General features: G+C 50.2%; 1 protein-coding gene across 1 annotated transcript in view; it reads right to left on the bottom strand.

Moving 5' to 3' along the window:
• Positions 1-6,098: 6,098 nt before the first annotated feature.
• Positions 6,099-22,109, bottom strand: part of LOC121437094 (dystrophin-related protein 2-like) — a 64,918-nt gene continuing 48,907 nt past the window's right edge. Inside the window, exons 16-22 of the mRNA XM_041636934.1 lie at positions 13,441-13,577; positions 13,080-13,145; positions 12,780-12,845; positions 11,849-11,992; positions 9,175-9,412; positions 6,612-6,732; positions 6,099-6,223 (exon numbers count right to left, since the gene is read on the bottom strand). Coding sequence (XP_041492868.1) covers positions 6,099-6,223; positions 6,612-6,732; positions 9,175-9,412; positions 11,849-11,992; positions 12,780-12,845; positions 13,080-13,145; positions 13,441-13,577 — 897 coding nt within the window. The remainder of the gene's footprint in view (positions 6,224-6,611; positions 6,733-9,174; positions 9,413-11,848; positions 11,993-12,779; positions 12,846-13,079; positions 13,146-13,440; positions 13,578-22,109) is intronic.

Below are 22,109 nucleotides of genomic sequence, written 5' to 3'. Positions count from 1 at the left end.
TTAAAGCTTAAAACAAGTAATTTTTAATAATAAAGTCTGTCTAATCAGAGATACCTGGACAGCCCTAAATACTTCAGAGATCTATAAAAATTGGCATTTAAAATAATGTTTAAAAAGCTTATATCAGACAGAGACTCTGAGATCCTAACAGTGATCTAAGGTCTCCAAAGAAGACTATGGGACACCACGATGTCTCCACCTGGATAACAATGATGCTGACCACTGTGTGAGATGATCCCCAGTGCAACACTGGCTGCCAGGGCCCGGTCTAGACTGTGGACACACAGTAGGACGTTGGAGAATTGATGCACCACTTTTGCCTAGACAGAATAAGGTCAGTCTTTTCCATGTCCCTCTTCCCCAGAAACCAATCACCTTATGGGTCTGGTAAAGCCTGCTGTTCTGATCCTTCTGCCTCCAATGCTATAGAGACCTGGGTATGACTGTATATGGGCTGATCTCTGTCATTTTTATCTTTTATCTGTACTAAAGTATAATTTATTTATCCTTCTAAGATCTCTGATTGTATTAATGACTAGGCCAGCTATAATATCAGTTTAAGAGCAAAAAGAATATCCAGATCCTTCCACAAAGCTATAGCCAGCTTGTTAGCTCATTATATATAAAGGTCTGAGGATACAAAAGTTCAGAAACATTAAGGGTCTACAAAGTAATTTAAGATAGTACTAATAAACAATAAAACAATGACTACATACTGTTTGGGTTACAAGCTCAGGATTTTCTGTGTTTTTACTGGTACTCAAAGGTATGAGTCTATTTTTACTGTTTTATAGATATCTGTTATTTGCTATTTCTATGATTATAGATTTTAATATGGGCCTAAAAGTTTCAAATGTATTAACTTCTGTTCCAAGTTTAAATTTGTCTCAACAGGTTTCCCCTTGGTTGTCAGACACAAGCAAGCATCAATTCCTGACTACAACATGCTCCAAATGACTGTGGACCGTGAACTTGCTAAAAACTGATGTGGACCAGTCTAGCCTATGTGAATGCTCCCTGGCTCGTCAACAAAGTCCACAAGCCAAATGTTCCTGAATTTTTCTCTTTTTGACTAGCATTTCATCTTTGTTAACCCTTGACCATGACACCCAAAGTTAGCTGGAAGCAGTTAAAACAATACATCCTCCAATAATCCCTGGTTAAAATGTTAAGTCAAAAAAAAAAACATAAAAAGACTCTGTAATTGTAAGAGACAATTTGGCCAAAGTTAGCAAAGTCAGCTCGTGATTGAGCTGAGCCGTAAGACCAAGAGGAGTGGGGAAATGTAGGACCCTCACCCCTTATTCTCAAAGGGGCAAGAAGAAATTTCCTAGCAGAATGTTTCCCCAGGAAGATAGTGGCCTTCCCCTCTCCCACCCAGGAGATTCCGAACACAAGGTCACTTAGCTCAGCCCAGCCAGCCACCTGGTACAGGCTGATAAAGATGGCTTAACTCAGGAACAGGGGCCTTGCTCTAAGAAAAAGAGAAAAAGTTGACTTAGCAAAATGGGAGGGAGCAAAAGTCCTTGCACCCGTGCCAAAGCAGCTTCAAAGATTCTCTTTGTAGTTATGCCTTTAAAAGCTTACCCCACAGAGGAGATACAACTCCTCTCTCTACCCCACTATAATGGGGTTAGTAGACAGGGGTTCCAAACATGTTTGTATTATACTGATTAAACCTTGCTTATTACAGTCTGGGCCTCTCTGATGGTCTCTCTCTGGAGGTCGTAATCTGGGCACAACAACATATATATATATATATATATATATATATATATATATATATTCAAAATAAACTGAATAAATAAATATATATATATATGCTTTATATTTAAACTCACAGTAGTAGGCTTGATTTTTCTCATATTGTTTCACCTACTAGAAAATCTCAGATCAATGAGAAAATTTAGAAAGCATTACTTATCCTGTGAGGCAAGCTCTTCTTTTGGAAGAGGAAACTTGAAGGGGCCATGAATAGAGGTAACTGTGGCCTGTTTGACAGTGTCCCTGTGGCTTTTTTTATTTTTTTATTTTTCGAGACAGGGTTTCTCCGTAGCTTTTGGTTCCTGTCCTGGAACTAGCTCTTGTAGACCAGGCTGGCCTCGAACTCACAGAGATCCGCCTGCCTCTGCCTCCCTGAGTGCTGGGATTAAAGGCGTGTGCCACCACCGCCCGGCTTCCCTGTGACTTCTTGACCTATGCTTTGCTCTTTCCATCCTGAAATATTGGAAGATGGCAGAATGTCATAATTGGAGAGAAGAACCAGAGGAAGCAAGGTAAACAAATACAAATTTATTCTTTTTAAAGCAGAATTCAAGGATAAAATGGAAAAAGCACCACAGTGAGTGGCAACTGAAGTTAACCCATTTTCTCCTAGCCCCAACCCTTCATCCCAAACTTTTACACAGTTGCATGCCATCCTTGACACCTCCTCCCCAACCCCCCTCCCTAATTTTCATCCTTTTGATTCGTTCTTGCTGCCAGGAAACAACAGCACAGCAGACTTCCGTCTGCCTGTAGTACTGCCTTGGGAACAGCAAGGATATTCATCAGGTTTACTTCCAAATATGGCAACCAAAGGAGGAGATGGACACTGGGAAAGGAGCCCTGGCCTTGAGTCCCCCCCCCCACAGTCCAATGCATTAAACAATTAGAAGTATTTCTTTGTTCCAAGTATCAGGCTTCTACAGGGAGGTCCACTGATTGGGCTACCCAGATGAGGAGGTAAATTGCCACAGCCTTAGGGTAATGCCTCCAGGTTCTCTCCCAGGACTGTTCCTAAAAAGGCAGCAACTTTGCTGGTTATCTGTCAACAGTATCAAGGGAAATTGGATGGAATTACTGACAGAAAATGGTCCCCAAAGGCCACAACTCTGCCACTGAAAATATGAGTTCAAAAATGCTCTAGCCTGAAGCTGGACATGGAACCTCCCAAACGCTTTTAAAACACATAGCCCAGGAAACAAAGGTAGTCCTTAAAACTAATCTGGTGGTCAAGATCTCCCAGGCTTGGCCTCTGCCTTTCCCCTTAGTTTCTTTTTAGCAATTGTGGTCTGCCAGACCCGTTCACAAAACACCTGAAAGCTCAGTCAGGTTTCTTCACAGGGAAATACTGCCTCACTCTAGGCCTTGAGGGAAACATCGAGAGCCATCCTCCGCATTCTGAAGAGAAGGGCACCCCTGGGTGGAAAACTCTCCAGGGAACTATGTACCACAGTCTTATGTCTTCCAGCCAGTCAGCCTTCCGGAACAATTGCCAATCATTGTGAGGCTCCCCTGCTGGCGCCAAAAGCACAACTGTCTACCCTATGGCTTGTTGTTCTCTATCGAATTCCGTCCAGAGGAAATGGCCTACACTATTGGATAACCAGTCCAGTAAACACGTTCCTCATCACTGATCCTAATCTCCTCAGTCAGAAAGTTCTCCTTAGGCTACTAACCTAGCGATTCATCCAGACTCATCCGCTACTTTCCAGGCTAGGGCCATACATTATACATGACTCCTTTAGGAGTTACAACACACAACTTACCCCAAAACATAGAAGACATTTTTGCTAAATTCAACCCCAGTGTGGATTCACACGGTCCAAGGGGCCATTTTCATCACTGCATGGCAATTGCCTATACATGCAGCAGTGACTGCTACTGGACCCTTGAGCAAGACACTCACCTCAGGCATTGCAGGGAAACACAAGACGGCAAAGTGCCAGTGACTCCCTTAGTGAGGCTCCAACCTTGACCTGCTGCTCCGGTCTACCTCCAGCACAAGTCCTACATAACAAGATCAATATCTTTTCCCCAAGTCCAGTCCAAGGCCACTGTCACAGACCCTCAGCTGCCTAAGAGCTCTCTAGTGGGGTGGAGGCTAAAGAAAGGACTCTCCTCATAAAAGATTATCCCATAGCATCCGTGCTCCTAAGCCCTAGGGAAGCACACACTTGGTAGTTCCCGATTCTCCCGTTCCACAACAAAATGATCTGCATGCTGCTCACAATCTAGGCCTCAACAATGACACCTCCTTCTGATGATGACCTGGCTCTCTGTTTGAGGCTTGCTTACCAAATGCTCACCAGATAAGCAGAATCTTTAGCCCAGAGATCTCCAGACATGAAATTGGACCCCTGAACCTGTGGTGTGGTTGGGGAGAATGCAATCTTGATTTCAATCAAGCCCCTGCTCTGTCTCCCCCAGAATACATCAGACCAGGTTCCTAGCAGTTCCGTATGTTGGCCATGGCTTGGTTTATACCACAGAACTCCAATCATCCCACTCCCTCCTGACCTTGGTGACAACCACTGCATTCTGTAAGACCATGAGCCAGAGCTTAGGAGCTCAGGGGACCATGGGATGTATTCTGTCTTAGCCTGGCATAGGCCAGCAGGCTCCTTTTGTTCCTTCTTTTCTGTGTGGAGTGGGTAGAGGTGGGATGTGCTCTACTTTGGTTCCTGAATCATTGTTAGAGAAGTTAGATACAAAATTTCCCAAGTGTCCATGGAATGAAACTTGGAATTAGTGAAGAGAACAGAATGTCTCTTCTTGTTCGATTACTCTGTGGCCACAGACTTCCATCGCTTTGGTCTTAAGGTCAGCTCACCTCAAATATCAATGGAGAGAAACATCCTAGGCTCTATCTTCCCAGCCAGAGACTGAGGCTAACAGAGAGAGCAAGGCAGGGCGCTAATTCTTCAAGAAGTATTAGAATTTAATGTGTGGGTGAGGCTGGGGAGCACTGATAGATGGTAGATATGTAGAATAGATACAGATGCATGGATAAACTCAAAATTTAGTCAGCTGCAAGATTCTGGGGAGGAAGCGCTTTTCTAGAAAGTAGCCTAAGTGGGCTTTGTCTGTGTTCCAAGTTCCCCAGCTCTTCTCATCTCCATACTCTATTTTGAACAGTTGCTAGACAAAGGAATCATGGTATATACAGTCTAGGAAAAGTTAGTTCATTTTGAGGACTGGGTTCACATTTCAGAGTTAGCAACAGTTTTATGCACAGGAAGACATTGGTGCTATATGGGTGGAATGGGGCCCATTTTCAGATTCAAGTCTGGCGGTTTTTAGGCAGGGACCACTATTCAGGCTGGTCAGTTGTAACTTTCCAGTGAACAGCTGGGGGTAAAGAGCCACCTCACCTAATCCAGCCTATGCTACCAAATGGCTATAGCTTGGAGAGTGGCAGGCTCACACTCCCCAAGGATAGAGGGTTTCTTTTCCTTTCTCACCCACGGAGAGAGTGAACAAGGAAGGCATCCTTGCTGAAGAGGCTGCCACTCCTGCCCCGAATCTGTGGGGACAGACTTGGAAGACCAAAGAGTGGTTTCAGATGGGCTCTAGAGCCTCTCAAGGAGTCTCGTGGGATGGCAAGATCTTCAGGAAACAGGAGGATCATGGGGGAAATATAAACCCACAAGTATTTCTTTAGTGTTTCCAAATATAAGGTGGAAGCATGTCCACAATGAACTGTCCCCTCAGAGAAGTCTGATAGGTACTGTGGCAAGAGGAACTGAAGGTATTGCAGTGAGAAACATGTAGGTAGAATCTGCAAGGTGAGACCTATGCTCTGTAACTGAAGTAACAGGACATACACGGTCTAGATTTCCCTAAGGGGCACTCTGAAAGGGTGTCTCAGGGATACCCATTTGCCTCTTTCGATCAGGCCAGGGAGTAGAACTAACCCCTCCGGGTTTCCGGAATGCAGACACCCTGAGGCCATTAGACATTCCCCCCACCCCATGATTCCACAGAGAAGGGAAAGGGACCAGTGGGCATTGCTTAGCTCTGCAAGGTCATTCTCTGCTCTTCATCTGGACGACAAGTGCAATTTGCCTTTGCCTGGGCTGCAACAGCAGGATTGCATGAGGGATAGCCTCGCTCTAACAGATTAACCGGAACATTTCCAGAGGAAGCACACCTGTCCTCCCCCATCCCCACCACATCTCACACACCACTGGATCCCTGCTGCTGCCCCAGGTCCAAATAGCTCTGGTTGAGGAATATGGGGTCAGTGGATACTGGAATGGTTGGGCAAAGGTTGAGGGAAGGCCTTGACAAGAATCAGGAAAGGAAATGGACTACGGGATGGGGATCTGACTCCATCAAGAGGCCATCAAGGTATTGGCAGTCACATCGGAGCTTCGCACTCTGGGGAAGGCATGACGGAGTTTTTCCATGATGTCTTCTAAGCATAGGCTGACATCCTGGCTCTTTGACCCCACGTCATCTAAGTTGGAAGAGAAATATCGGGAAAGATTACTCGAGATTGCCTTACATACATGCAGGCAAAACACCACTGCACATAAAATAAATAAATTCAACAAAAAAGGAAGCTAGCCAGGTGATGGTGGCACATGCTTTTAATCCCAGCACTTGAAGTCGGGTGCTGTTGTCTGGATAAGGGGTCCAGAGTACTCTCACCCTCCTGTTCGGAAGACTAGCCTGTAGAAGTCACTCGCTAGACAGTTACTTTTTTAGAAGATGCATATGAGAGAAACAGTTAAGAAATCAATTATACACAAAAACAACCCTAGTCCCAGCCCTAGCAAAACTTTGGGCAGGCAATCTAAGGTAGGACAAATGGCTGGAGGAAGGGGATAGGTGGGGGAACTTACCTGCTGCCTCAGTGTCTGGGGTAGTCTGGCCCTTCTCCCGGGGATGACTGCCTTCTGACTGGTGTGGCGAGGAAGCCAGGGATGAGCCTGCAGAGCCATTGCCATCTGATTCAGTAGGTGGCTAGCAAGAGTTAAGACAGGATTTCAGTGGCTTTGCCTTTCTGACCTCTTAGACTCCCGACTTTGAAAGGGACTTAGAGACCTCATGCCTATCCTTATGCCCTGGGTCTCTATGAAGCTTTTCATAGTGCCATAAACCAGGACTTTCCCCTTTAGGAAACCTCTTAGATGATCCAGGTATCAATTAAATTCTTCCTTTAACAACACGAGTCAAAGGCTCCTGGTTCTTAAGAACAACACTGCACCTAAAGGTCTCTTGCTGCCATTTCAATTATAATTAAACATTTTTAGAGTCCAATTTTCTCTGGAGTTTTCTCGCTGTATACCTGATTCCGAGTTCATGACATAAGAGTATATGTTAGGAAACTCAAGGAATTTATTAAATACTGTCCCTGAACCAGAGAGGGCAATGGAATACATACCATAAAGAAGGCAGAATGGGGGGCTGATGAGGGGAGAAGGAAGGGAACTAGCTAGAGGGGGCATAGAGCAGGGCAATGAGGGAGAACAAAGTATGATCACAGAAATGTACAAAGAGGCCATGATAAAAATATTACATGAATGTGAACTTAAAAACTGCTCAAGAAAAAAAAGCTGTTCTTAAGATAATGCAGAGAAGGGATGCCACTGTCTATTGCATATGATGACAATGACAGCTAACATCTATCACGAGTGTACTATATTCCTGGTATCTACCTGAATTATGCAACATGCACTATTTAATTTTGGGTTTTTTTTTCTAGACAGGCTTTCTCTGTGTAGCCCTGGCTGTGACTGTCCTGGAACTAGCTTTTGTACACTAGGCTGGCCTTGAACTCACTGAGATCCACCTGCCTCTGCCTCCCAAGTGCTGGGATTAAAGGCATGCGCCCCCACTGTTGGAGCATTATTTGATTTTTAGGATGATTAAAATCCTACGATGCTGGTGGTATTACTTTTTAAATTATTATTATCACTATTACTATGTATATGTGTGTGCTGTGTGGAGACTCGTATATGTTATGGGGCATATGTGTAGGTTATAGGAGAACTTCGTGGAGTTGGTTCTCTCTTTCCACCATTATGTGGGTTCCAGGGATTGAACTCAGGTTGTCAGGACTGTGTGGGGAGGATTTTATTAGCTGAGCCATCTTGTTGGTCCTTTTTAAAAAAAGATGTATTTTTTATCTTTTAATTTTGCATATGCATCTGTGAGTGTATGGCACAGGTGTGCAGGTACTTCCAGAGGTCAGAAGAAGGTGTCTGATCCCTTGGACCTGGAGTTACTCCTGGTTGTGAACTGCACTACATGGGTGCTGGGCAACTCAACTCTGGTCCTCTGGAAGAGCTGAGCATTCTTAACTGCGGAGCCATCTCTTTAGCTCTGTTGTTTGTCTCACTTAAAAACTGAGCTGCTTTATCACTACCTCTGTTTTACAGACAAGAGAACTGGGGCCAGATATGGTTACAGAACTTTCCCAGCACCCCCAGGCACTGGCTTACAGCACTATATTCAAACCCAGGCTGTCTGACCCCAGAGCTGCCTGACCTCCCAGAGACAAAAAGGAAGCCCTTTATGGCAATATATTTCTCTTGCCAAGCATGTCCAAACCTGAAAATGCCACATTTTGGACTATGTGTTGGCGTGTTGCGCTCGTGAGTGTACATGTACGGCCATGACTGCGGGGGCCAGAGAACAACTTTGGGTGTCATTCCTCAGGTATTATCCACCTTGCTTTTCTTTATTTTAAGAGACAGGTCCTTCACAGGCCTGGAACTCACCCAGTAGGCTAGGCTGGCCCGCAAGCCCCAGTAATCCACGTCCCTGGCACGGCGATTCCATGTGTGTTACCACATCTGGCATATTCTTTTAAACATGGCCTTTGCCGATCCAATCGGGGCCCTTGTGCTTGGTGCTTTACTAACTGAGCCCCTTTGTCTCAGATGGGTTTTGAAGTGAGTTCTTTTAATACCAGATTCCAATGGGCTGAGAACTAGTGTAGGGATAGCCCAGCCCATTGGGGGGGGGACACGTGTTCACCTCTGGCTAATGTTTATGTATAAATCTGGCGGGCCTGAGCCCCGCTGGTCTCTTTTTTGTATCTCCTGCTCATCGCTGGATCCCTGGTGTTGTAAGCTATCCCTTCATTAAAATTTGCTGTTTCATATTAAGTTAGCCTTGTTATTACGCCGCTTACAAACTAGAAAGTCCTTAAAAGTCCTTCCTCTGCCTCCAGGCCGGAGGCAGTTTGGGACTCACAAGAGAGGTGGTGTGGAAGAGGATGTAGCCATACCGCCCATTTCCTTCTTCGTCCCTTCATTCCGGTTGCCCGTCAGCTCATCCCAAGAAGTCACCTGACTGCCTCAGTCAAGGGGTGCTTTCTCTTTTCTCTGCTGCACCCCTATCTCTCCATGCCCTCCTCCTGAGACAGGGGCCACCCTGCTTCTGTATCCCCAGCCTCACCTGCAAGAGCAGCTCCCTCAGGCGCTGCAGCTGAGACTCCAGCTGCTTGTTGTGGTCTTCAAGGATCTGCATGCGTGTCTCCAGGCGGCTCTTGTGCTGCCGCAGGATCCTGGCTTCAGCCAGGAGCTCCTCATTGCGGTGGTCCGGAGTTGCTTCACTGGGGCCCTCAGTCAGGGTGGGTGCCTCCGCTGCTTCTTCGTGTTGCCACTTCAGGCGCCTCAGCTCTCCCTGGAGAATCCTGCCATGGACATGGAAGCCAAGAACTAGGGCTTTAACAGGGTCAATTGGCTATCCAGATTCCACAGGGCCTCCCCTTTCCCAGGTGTGAGGGGTCACTGGGCTCTCCTAACCCAATCCCTGGCAATGCTCTGCTTGAGAGGGCCACAGCCATTTCCTCTCCAGGCCATTTGACATTTACTGTGCCATCCTGAGGCCTCAGAGTAGTGAACTGACATTTCACATAAGAAATGTCTTAGGGCTTTGATGCTTTGGGGATTAATTTTGACCTTCAAAAGCAGGCACGAACATGTTCTGCAAATAAAAGAGGCATTAGTGCAAATCGCTTACCTACTCCACTTATAGACTTTTAGATTCTAAGGGAAGACAGCATACATAAAGAGATCACCTATCCTGCTTCTTCTCCCTACAGCCCCCCATCTGACCTGCTTCTTCTCCCTACAGCCCCCCATCCGACCTGCTTCTTCTCCCTACAGCCCCCAATCTGACCTTCTTCTTCTCCCTACAGCCCCCCATCCGACCTGCTTCTTCTCCCTACAGCCCCCCATCTGACCTTCTTCTCCCTACAGCCCCCCATCTGACCTTCTTCTCCCTAAAGCCCCCCATCTGACCTGCTTCTTCTCCCTACAGCCCCCCATCTGACCTTCTTCTCCCTACAGCCCCCCATCTGACCTTCTTCTCTCTACAGCCCCCCATCCGACCTGCTTCTTCTCCCTACAGCCCCCCAATCTGACCTGCTTCTTCTCCCTACAGCCCCCCATCCGACCTGCTTCTTCTCCCTACAGCCCCCCAATCTGACCTTCTTCTTCTCTCTACAGCCCCCCATCCGACCTGCTTCTTCTCCCTACAGCCCCCCATCTGACCTTCTTCTCCCTACAGCCCCCCATCTGACCTTCTTCTCCCTAAAGACCCCATCTGACCTGCTTCTTCTCCCTACAGCCCCCCATCTGACCTTCTTCTCCCTACAGCCCCCCATCTGACCTTCTTCTCCCTACAGCCCCCCATCCGACCTGCTTCTTCTCCCTATAGCCCCCCAATCTGACCTGCTTCTTCTCCCTACAGCCCCCCAATCTGACCTGCTTCTTCTCCCTACAGCCCCCCAATCTGACCTGCTTCTTCTCCCTACAGCCCCCCATCTGACCTGCTTCTTCTCCCTACAGCCCCCCATCTGACCTGCTTCTTCTCCCTACAGCCCCCCATCTGACCTGCTTCTTCTCCCTACAGCCCCCCATCTGACCTGCTTTGAGTGCTCACAATGAGTCGAGGAAACACTCCAAAGAGCCAGCCTACTTTTAGGCCCACTACTTCCTGTTGTTTGCGCAAACAGAATCACTCTTGCTAGCATTTCCCAGCGCCGGCTCCCCACTGCTCTAACGGAGCAGTTCTCCAGACCACCCCTAGTGAGGAAGCAGGGTTTTGATTTTAGTTCACACCACTGTATAATGATATGATGTCCTAATGCTCACAACCATTCACAGTTCACAACACTGCCATTCCCTGCTGCGCAGGCTCTACACCACTCAAATCCATCTCCAGCCTGTTCAGGGTGATGGACCACTAGCCATGTGCTTGATCCTGACCATGTCAAGTTTGCGAGAAAAGTTTCGAAACCCCTACTGTCTATTTGTGTGCTTGTCTTTCCTGGACTGGTGACACACACTTTGCAAGCTGGTCCTCACCTGCACTCCACCACTCGAGGCACACTGTTCTAAGGCTCGCCACTCCGAGGCGGGCATGCGGACCGGGGACCCTAACAGCCCCTGACAGCTGGTTAGAAACAGAAACTCAGGCCCCACACCTTGAGGAGTCAGGACTTGGGGCTTCCCAAGCTTTGCAATGTACTACTGTGCACAGCGCTCCCACAGGACTCTACTGTGCACAGCGCTCCCACAGGACTCTGCTGTGCACAGCGCTCCCACAGGACTCTGTTGTGCACAGCGCTCCCACAGGACTCTGCTCCAAGAGGCTCTGCACTTGTTACTTGCCTCCCTCCAAGAGCTGTCAACTTTCCTCGGGCCTCTTCCTCTGTGAGATTAATGGCATCCCTGGTACTTTGTCTCTTCTGGTTCGGAAATTCTGTACGTACTGTCACAACCCCCTGGGAAACTTTCATTCAGGATCAAGTAGTTCTTTCAAGTTTTAGTACAGAAAGTTCTTTGAGAGCAAAGACAGGTTATATTCTCTTCTGCATTCTTCTAGGGTTCTCTCTGCCTAGTGTATCTAGTGGGTACTTGGAAAAGTCAGGGTTATATTACATCTGATCCTCAAAGTAACCCTGGGAAACTGGCATCATTATCCCTATCATACAGACAAGAAAATGGAAGATCATAGGATGTAAATGACTTGATCCAGGTTGTATAGCACATGAAGTATCAAGACTGAAACTCAAGGCACCAGCCTCTGGCACCACACAAATTTATGCCCTGGCCACACCTACCGGTTCTCATCTTCTAAATGGGCCAGGATCTTCTCTAGCTCTCCTTTGCTTTCTGTCCCCATGCCACACGGAGCCTGCTGTCCAAAGGCTGGCTCCCTGTCTGTGATGGGGCTGGAGTGTCGCAACAGGTACTGGTCCTCATCTCTGCATGGGTGTAAGGAGAGGAAAGGAGGTGACCAGGTGTTGAACACAGACGCAAGTCAGGGAGCCAGTGCTCAGATCCTGGCTCAGTCCCCAGAAAAGCTATGCTGGCCCATCCACTTTGAAGTCACGTAAAGAAAGCCAGGCCTCAAGTTCAGGCTTTGGAAGTTGAAAGAGGCAGTATCTGAGAGAGGACTGGGAGATATTTCCAGGATGCTGATGCTTCTGAGATCTTCTCAATAAGAAAATCACTTCTCTTTCTGTGCTGTTGCCATTTCGATGTCCCCTTTCTTTCTCTCCTCCCAGAAGGATCTGAGTCCCAGTCAAGACCAGATTGTCTTATATAGTCAGCTGTCCCTGGGCCTTCTTTACAGGCAAGGGACCTCCTTTAAAAGATGCAAGGGCACCCTCTCCATGCTCTAACACCAGGGCTCCCTTAGGCCAGACTTCAATTGGGAGTCTCTGCCTTCTCCTAGGGTTGCTGTAGCATTAGATGGGGTTTTGTATCTTGAGCATGAGATAACAGCTCCTTTCTGTAACTTCAGATAGGAGCTTCCCCCCCCCCAAAAGTTAGGCATGGAAGGATGGGATCTTGTGATAGAAGGGGCTTGGGTAGATGGCTCAGTTGACAGATGGAAAATTGCCTCTCTTACTAAACAGTGTAGTCAGGAAGCAGCCTTCCTTCCTCGGAGAATCAAGGACCCTAGCCACCAGCCTCCCATTCTCAAACAGTGGCAGAAGGATCCCAAGGACAGCTATTTCTGGAAAATTAGCAGCTGTAGAAACTCACATGCTGTCATCCGGGGACAGGCTGTCATTAAAAAAGGAACAATTTTGACTTTCCATCTCAGCAAGCCTAGAAAGAAAGAGCCACAGTAAGAGAAAAAGCAGGATGTGGGGCCTGCTTCCACCTCCAGCAATCTAATGGTGCAATCGGATAACCGGCTTTGGGGCTTTGGGAGCGGGGCCCCCACCTACCACCACTGGCCATGGACAGTTCACTCTGCATCTCCCCTGGTTCATTCCAAGTCTCCTTGCCCTTGCACTTCCGACAGTCCCCACCCAAACTCCCAGTGAAAGGCAGTGGTACCTGCTGGCGAAATGCTCAATTCGAGAGTGTGTGTCCGCATGTGGCAACATCGAGGAAGAAGCCGGTCTGGGGGAAAGTAGTAAAGATTAAGAGCACCAGAGGCAACTGAAAACCTGTCTGTCTGTCAGCACTCCCACCCCTCCCCTGCCAAGATGGTAATCCGATGCAGAGAGCAGATCGAATCCTCCTCTATTTCTCAGGCCAGAGGCTAAGTCAGACTCAAGCTCAACCGCCTTGTTTGCTAGGGGCTTTCACTTGGGAACTTTCTCCAGCTCATCGGGGACTCAGCCCCTTCACAGCATAAGTGAGCTGCATGGGGCCACCAGCAGCCTCCAGCCTCTGCGAGGCCACCAGTACTCACGTCTCACTGCACTCAGTCTCCAGCACTGACTGCACAGGCAGATAGCCTCGCTGCGGGTGTTTGCTGAAATACTGCTTTGAGCGGAATTTATTCTTTAAGGTAGTGGCGAAGTCCCTCATGTTTTCACTGGATGTGGTCTGCAGGAAGACAGGACCGAGGGACTCACCCTGGTGGCTTCCACACACTATGAGGTGTGTGACTCTTTCACTGGAGTTCAGAATGTGACTGCTATCCCAACGTTGTTTGTGCCTACCATACCCCTCTCTCCAAACGTCTGTAAGACCATACCCTAAACTCAGAACTCTAGGAAGGTAGACTGGAGGGGTGAAGAGAAAGGAAGATTTTCATCTGAAACTTTAGATGCCTCTATCTGCGGAGTTGGAAGTTTTTACAGTAAGCATGTAATTGCTGCATTTTAAGATATCGCTTTTTGTCATTATGCTGGGCTTGGTTGGGTAAGCATATTGTTGAAAGCTCATGGGTTCTTTGCTGCCGCACAGAGAAGATGTGCTCTCACAGCAGCTGTCCTGGACTTCTGGCTCACACAATCTTCCCATGCCCCTTTCTGTGATTGTCCCTAATCTTAGGTGCATGGTGGGTGTTGCAGATCAGCCAGTTGGAGTTGGGCAGCCCACAGTCACTTATTATCTACACTTTGAGCAGTTGTGGTGCTCTGTAATAGTACCCATGGTGACAACACCAGCTGACATGCCAACACAGATGGAAACTCCACATGGTCCCACCCCTACACGAAGAGCTACAAGGGGTGGATCCCGCTGGGAGAGAAAGAACCATTTTTCTCCGGGGACAAGCCCTCACAGATGTCATCCCTGGACACGTGTGCACACTAGTGAAGCTAAATGGACTCAGTAGGCTGTATATATATGCGTGCATACATATGTCTATTGTATATATGTGTGTGTATGTATGTATGCACACATGTATATACATGTAACAATTAAAGAAGAGAGCATGCATTTGGGAGGGGACACAGGAAAAGGTGGAGGGGTACAGCATGTAGATGCACTGCTCATTCATGAACTCCTCAAAAAATAAAATTATCATATAATTTTTTTTGTAATCATTTTTTATAAAATTAGAAATTTTGTTTATTTACTTTGTGTGTGTACACGCGCACTTGCACACACTATGATATGTAAGTGGAGCTCAGAAGACAACACACAATCGTTGGTTCTCTTCTTCCACCATGAATATTCTAGGAATCAAATTCAGGCTTGGCAGGAAGTGCCTTTATGTGCTGCGCCATTGTGCTGCTTCCTTTCTATACGTTCTAGGAATGGAGAAGCTGAACAGGAGGCAGAGGACTATTGGCTTACCTCTTCTACCTAGTTTTCTCTGTTTGCCCTTTATAATGTTTTGTGTAAGTGATAGTAAAGCAGAATTAAAGGACGTGGCCCCTACTCCCACCGGCTCACACATTCCTGTGCTAAAACAATTGGAAGATAACACCTTAGGATGGTGGATTATATAGAAACAGGTTGAAAACGGAGCAGCGGATGGGAGAGAGAGCCAGTGAGAGCGGACCTGGGCTTCTGGATGAATCGAAGGGAACAGAAACGTGTACAGACACTGAGGGTGGTACTGGACTGATGGCTCTGAACTTAAGAGTGCTGCAAGACCAGAGGCTGCGGTTCGAGTCCCTGTACCCACACGGCAGCCCACATTGTTTTTTTCACTCTAGTTCCAAGGGACCTGACACCCTCTCCTGGCCTCTTCAGGCACAAGGCATGCAAGTGGTCCACAGACAGACGTGGGGGCAAAGCACCCAGACGCATAAAATGAAAAACGAATAACTCTCAAGGACATCAAGGGAAGGAGCCCAGGAGGCTGCACAAGTACGGGAACCCTGTGGCTGAGCTCACAGGCAAGAAGGGAGCTGCTTGGGCAGCTGCGAAAGGAAGGCTGCCCGTCGAAACTTGGGACAATCTGTGAGTACAGGTTAAAAAATCAATCTTTTTTCCTATTAATTGACTGAGCAATTTGAGCACAGGCTTTGGTACTGGCAAGGGGGTAGGGAAAACAAACCAACAAACCAAAATTACAAAGTAGCAAGAAAAGACCCAGTGATTCAGCACAAAAGCCATACAAGAAGATGCCCAGGAAAAATTCGCATGATAAGTGGAGGGGGTACCTGGAACCACCTTGCGCTTTTTTTCCACATTGGGACATTATTTCTGCAGCAAAACAGCTAAAGACAATTAAAGGGCTAAGAGGGCCCTCAGTCAACTGTGGACCCAAGACAGGAAAGCTATGATGGAAGACTAGGGGGGCCTGAATCTCAAAACCAGTGATTCCCTAATGTTTGGGGAAGGTTCCACGAGGAGAGCTGGCATGCGTCAATGCTACAAAAAAGAGGACCAAAGCCTACTGTGTGAGAGGCCCATCCCTCCTATCTGGTGCAGAGGAAAAAAGCCTAGGGTCTAAGAGATGCCCACCCCTCCCACCTAGTGTCTGAGAGATGGCCACCCCTCTGACCGAGTGTCTGAGAGGGGACCACTCCTCCCACCTAGTGTGCGAGAGATGCCCACCCCTCCGACCTAGTGTCTGAAAGGTGCCCAACCCTTCCACCTAGTGTAGAGGACCAAGGGCTCCAGTCTGAGAAATGCCCACCCTCCCACCTAGAGTCTGAGAGATGCCCACCCCTCCCACCTAGTGTAGAGGATCAAGGACTCGTGACTGAGAGATGCCCACCCCTCCCACCTAGTGTCTGAGAGATGCCCACGCTTCCACCTAGTGTCTGAAGATGCCCACCCCTGCCACCTAGTGTCTGACAGATGTCCACCCTTCCAACCTAGTGTAGAGGACCAAGGCCTCGTGTCTGAGATATGCCCAACCCTCCCACCTAGTGTCTGAGAGGTTCCAACCCCTCCCACATAATGTAGAGGACCAAGGGCTCGTGTCTGAGAGATGGCCACCCCTCCCACCTAGTGTCTGAGAGATGCCCAGCCCTCCCACCTAGTGTCTGAGAATGCCCAACCCTCCCACCTAGGGTAGAGGACCAAGGGCTCGTGTCTCAGAGATGCCCACATCTCCCACCTTGTTTCTGAGAGAGGCCCACCCTTCTCACATAGTGTCTGAGAGATACCCACCCATCCATCTAGAGTCTGAGAGATGCCCACCCCTCCCCTTGTGTCGGAGATATGCCCACCACTTCCACCTAGTGTCTGAGAATGCCCACCCCTCCCACCTAGAGTCTGAGAAACACTAACCACTCCCAACCAGTGTAGAGGACTAAGGGCTCATGTCTGAGAGATGCCCACACCTCGCGCCTAATTCTGAGAAATGCTAACCCCTCCCGCCTAGTGTAGGGGACCAAGAACTCGTGTCTGAGAGAAGCCCACGCCTCCCACCTAGTGTCTGAGAGGTGTCCATCCCTTCCATGTAGTGTGAGAGAGGTGCCCACACCACCAACCTAGTGTGTGAGAGATGCCCAGCTTTCCCACCTAGTGTCTGAGAGGTGCCCACCCCTCCCACCAGGTGTCTGAGAGATGCCCACCCCTCACCCCTAGAGTCTGAGAGGTGCCCACCCCTCCCACCTAGTGTCTCAGAGATGCCCACCCCTCCCACCTAGTGTCTCAGAGATGCCCACTCCTCGCACGTAGTGTCTGAAAGATGCCCACCCTCCCACATAGTGTCTGAAAGATGCCCAAGAGTCCCACCTAGTGTCAGAGAGATGTACACCCCTCCACCTAGTGTCTGAGAGGTGCCCACCCCTTCCACCGAGTGTAGAGGACCAAGGGCTCATGTCTGAGAGATGCCCATCCTTCCCACCTAGTGTCTGAGAGATGCCCACCCCTCCCACCAGGTGTCTGAGAGGTGCCAACCACTCCCACATAATGTAGAGGACCAAGGGCTCGTGTCTTAGAGATGCCAACCCCTCCCACCGACTGTGTGAGAGGTGTCCACCCTTCCCATCTGGTGTAGAGGACCAAAGACTAATGTCCGAGAAAGGCCTCCCCTCGCACCTAGTGTCTGAGAGGTGTCCACCCCTCCGACGTAGTGTGAGAGAGGTGCCCACACACCCAACTAGTGTGTAAGAGTTGCCCACCCACCTACCTGGTGCAGAGGACGAAAGCCTAGGGTCGAAGAGATGCCCACTCCTGCCACCTAGTGTCTGAGAGATGCCCACCCCTCACACCGACTGTCTGAGAGGGGACCAATCCTCATACCTACTGAGTGAGAGATGCCCACCCCTCCCACCTAGTGTCTGAGAGGTTCCCACCACTACCACGCAGTGTGAGAGAGATGCCCACCCCACCCACCTGTGTCTGAGATATGCCCACCCCACCCACCTGTGCTGAGAGAAGTCCACGCCCCCCACCTAGTGTCTGAGAGGTGCCAACCCCTCCCACCTAGTGTAGAGGACCAAGGGCTCATGTCTGAGAGATGCCCAACCCTCCCACCTAGTGTCTGAGAGATGCCCACCAGTTCCACCTAGTGTCTGAGAGATGCCCACCTCTCCCACCTAGTGTCTGAGAAATCCCACCCCTCCCACCTAGTGTCTGAGAGATGCCCACCCCTCCCAAGTGGTGTAAAAGACTAAGGCCTTGTGTCTGAGAGATGCCGACCCCTCCCCCCTAGTATCTTAGAGGTGCACACCCCTCCCACATATTGTCTCAGAGATGCCCACCCCTCCTACCTAGTGTCTCAGAGATGAGCACTCCTCCTACCTAGTGTCTGAAAGAGGCCAACCCCTCCCACCTAGTGTCGGAGAGATGCCCAAGTGTCCCACCTAGTGTCTGAGAGATGACCACCCCTTCCACCTAGGGTAGACGACTAAGGGCTCATGTCTGAGAGATGCCCACCCCTAAAACCTAGCATCTGAGAGATGCCCACCCCGCTTACCTAGTGTCTGAGAGATACCGACCCCTCCAACCTAGTGTCTGAGAGGTGCCCACCCCTCCCACCTAGTGTCTAAGAGATACCCACCCATGCATCTAGTGTCTGAGAGATGCCGACTCCTCCCCGCTTGTGTCAGAGAAATGCCCACCCATCCCACCTAGTGTCTGAAAGATGCCCACCCCTCCCACCTAGTGTCTGAGAGAGGCCCACCCCTCCCCCTTGTGTCTGAGAGATGCCCACCCCTCCCACCTAGTGTCTGAGAGATGCTCACCCCTCCACCTCGTGTCTGAGAGATGGCCACTCCTCCCACCTCGTGCCTGAGAAACACTAACCCCTCCCACCCAGTGTAGAGGACCAAGGGCTCATGTCTGAGAGATGCCCACCCCTCCGACCTAGTTTCTTAGAGATGCCCACAAATCCCACCTCATGTCTGAGAGATGCCCACCCCTACCACCTAGCGTCTAGGAAATGCTAACCCATCCCACCTTGTTTAGAGGACCAAGGACTCCTAGCTGAGAGATGCCCACTACTCCCACCTAGTGTCTGAGAGATGCCCACCACTCCCAACTGGTGTAAAAGACCGAGTCCTTGTGTCTGAGAGATGCCAAACCCTTCCACCTAGTGTGTGAGAGGTGTCCACCACTCCCACCTGGTGTAGAGGACCAAGGCCTCATGTCTGAGTGATGCCCCCCTTCCCACCTAGTGTCGGAGAGATGCCCACCGTTCCCACCTAGTGTCAGAGAGGTGCCCACCCCTCCCACCTTGTGTCTGAGAGATACCCACCCATCCATCTAGTGTCTCAGAGAGGCCCACCCCTCCCCCCTTGTGTCGGAGAGATGCCCACCCCTCCAACCTAGTGTCTGAGAGATGCCCACCTCTCCCACCTAGTGGCTGAGAGGGGCCCACCCCTCCCACCTTGTGTCTGAGAGATGCCCTCCCCTCCCACCTAGTGTCTGAGGGATGCCCACCCCTCCCACCTAGTGTCTGAAAGATGCCCACCAGTTCCAACTAGTGTCTGAGAGATGCCCACCCTTACCACTTTGTGTCTGAGAGATGCTCACCACTCCCAAGTGGTGTAAAAGACCAAGGACTTGTGTCTTAGAGATGCCAACTCCTCCCACCTAGTGTGAGAGAGGTGCACACACCACACACCTTCTGTGTCAGAGATAAACACCCTTCCACCTAGTGTCTGCAGATGCCTACCCCTCCCACCTAGTGTCTGACAGATGCCCATTCCTCCCACCTAGTGTCTGAGAGATCGCACCCCTCCCACCTAGTGTCTGAGAGATGCCCACCCCTCCCAACTGGTGTAAAAGACCAAGGCCTTGTGTCTGAGAGATGCCAAACCCTCCCACCTAGTGTGTGAGGGGCGTCCACCCCTCCCACCTGGTGTAGAGGACCAAGGCCTCCTCTCTGAGAAATGCCCACCCCTCCCACCTAGTGTCTGAGATGTATCCACCCCTCCAACATAGTGTGGAGAGGTGCCCACACCCCCCACCTAGTGTGTGAGAGTTGCCCACCCCTCCTACCTGGTGCAGAGAACCAAAGCCTAGCTTCGAAGAGATGCCCACCTCTCCCACCTAGTTTCTGTGAGATGCCCACCCGTCCAACCGAGTGTCTGAGAAGGGACCACTCCATCCACCTAGTGTGTGATACATGCCCACACCCCCACCTAAAGTCTGAGAGGTACCCACCCCTCGAACCGAGTGTCTGAGAGAGGCCCACCACTACGACGTAGTGTGAGAATGATGCCCAACCCTCCGACCTTGTGTCTCAGAGATTCCCACCCCTTCCACCTAGTGTCTAAGAGATGCCCTCGCTCCCCACCTTGTTTCTGAGAGTTGCCCACCCCTTCCACCTAGTGTAGGGGAACAAGCGCTCCTGTCTGAGAAATGCCCACCACTCAGACCTACTGTTTTAGAGATGCCCACCGCTCCCACCTAGTGTGGAGCACCAAATGCTCATGTCTGAGAGATGCCGAGCCCTCCCACCTAGTGTCTGAGAGTTGTCCACCCCGCCCACGTAGAGTGAGAGAGGTGCCCACACCACCCAACTAGTGTGTGACAGATGCCCACCCTTCCCACCTAGTGTCTGAGTGGTGCCAACTCCTCCCATGTAGTGTTTCAGAGATGCCCACACCTCCCAACTAGTGTCTCATGGATGCCCACAACTCCCACCTAGTGTCTAAAAGATGCCCACCCATCCCACCTAGTGTCTGAGAGGTGCCCACATCTTCCAACTACTGTTGAGGACCAAGGGCTCGTGTCTGAGAGATGCCCCCATTCCCACGGAGTGTCTGAGAGATGCCGACCCTTCCCACATGGTGTCTGAGAGGTGCCCACCCCTCCCACCTAGTGTCTGAGAGATGCCCACCCCTCCCCCCTCGTGTCGGAGTGGTGCCGACCCCTACCACCAACCGTCTGAGAGATGATCACCCCTCCCACCTAGTGTCTGAGAGGTGCCCACCCCTCCACCTATTGTCTAAGAGATGCCCACCTCTCCGACCTAGTGTCTGAGAGGTGCCCACTACTCCAAACTAGTGTCTGTCAGGTGCCCACCACTCCCATCTAGTGTCTGAGAGATACCCACCGTTACCATCTAGTGTCTGAGAGATGCCCATCCCTTTCACCTAGTGTCTGAGAGGTGCCCACTCCTACCACCTAGTGTAGAGGACCAAGGGCTCCTCTCTGAGAAATGCGCACCCTTCCCACCTAGTGTCTGAGAGATACCCACCCCTACCACCTAGTGTCTAAGAGATGCACACTCCTCCCACCTAGTGTCTGGGAGGTGCCCACCCCTCCCACCTAGAGTTTGAGAGATACCCACCCCTCCCAGCTAGTGTCTGAGAGATGCGCCCACATCCCACCTTGTGTCTGAGAAATGCTAACACATCCCACCTACTGAGAGGACCAAGGACACGTGTCTGAGAGATGCCCACCCATCAGACCTAGTGTCTGATAGATGACCACCCCTGCCACCTAGTGTCTGAGAGATGCCCACTGCTCCCCCCTTGTGTCAGAGAGATGCCCACCTCTCCCGCCTAGTGCCTAAAAGATGCCCACGTCTCCCACCTAGTGTCTGAGAGGTGCCCAACCCTCCCACCTAGTGTCTGAGAGATGCCCATTCCTTCCTCCAAGTGTCTTACAGATGCTCACCCTTCCCACCAATTGCCTGAGTGTTGCCCACCCCTCCCACCTAGCGTATGATAGAAGTCCACTCCTCCCCCGTTGTGTCGGAGAGAAGCCCACCCCTCCACTTAGTGTCTGAGAGATTCCCACACCTACCACCTAGCGACTGAGAGATGCCCACCCCTCCCACCTAGTGTCGGAGAGGTGCCCACCACTTCCACCTAGTGTAGAGGACCAAGTGCTCATGTCTGAGAGATGCCCACCCTTCCCACCTAGTGTCTGAGAGATACCTACCCTTCCCACCTACTATCTGAGAGGTGCCCAGCTCTCCCTCCTAGTGTCTGAGAGATGCCCACCCCTCCCACATATTGTCTGATAGATGCCCACCCCTCCACCTAGTGTCTGAGATTCCCACCCCTCCCACCTACCGTCTGAGAGATGCGCACCCCTGCCACCTAGCGTCTGAGAGGTGCCCACCCCTATCACCTAGTGTAGAGGACCATGGGCTCATTTCTGAGAGAGGGGCACCCCTCCCACCTAGTGTCTGTGAGATGTCCACTCCTCCCACCTAGTGTCTGAGAAACACTAACCCTTCCCAACCAGTGTAGAAGACCAAGGTCTCATGTCTGAGAGATGCCCACCCCTCCCACCTAGTGTCTGAGGGATGCCCACAACTCC

This window comes from Microtus oregoni, unplaced genomic scaffold (genome assembly GCF_018167655.1).
Source record: "Microtus oregoni isolate MIOR12 unplaced genomic scaffold, Mior012 000050F_ref0000143, whole genome shotgun sequence".
Lineage (NCBI taxonomy): Eukaryota > Metazoa > Chordata > Mammalia > Rodentia > Cricetidae > Microtus > Microtus oregoni.
The sequence above is the reverse complement of the archived record's forward strand: the minus strand, read 5'-3'. Positions and strand labels throughout refer to the sequence as shown.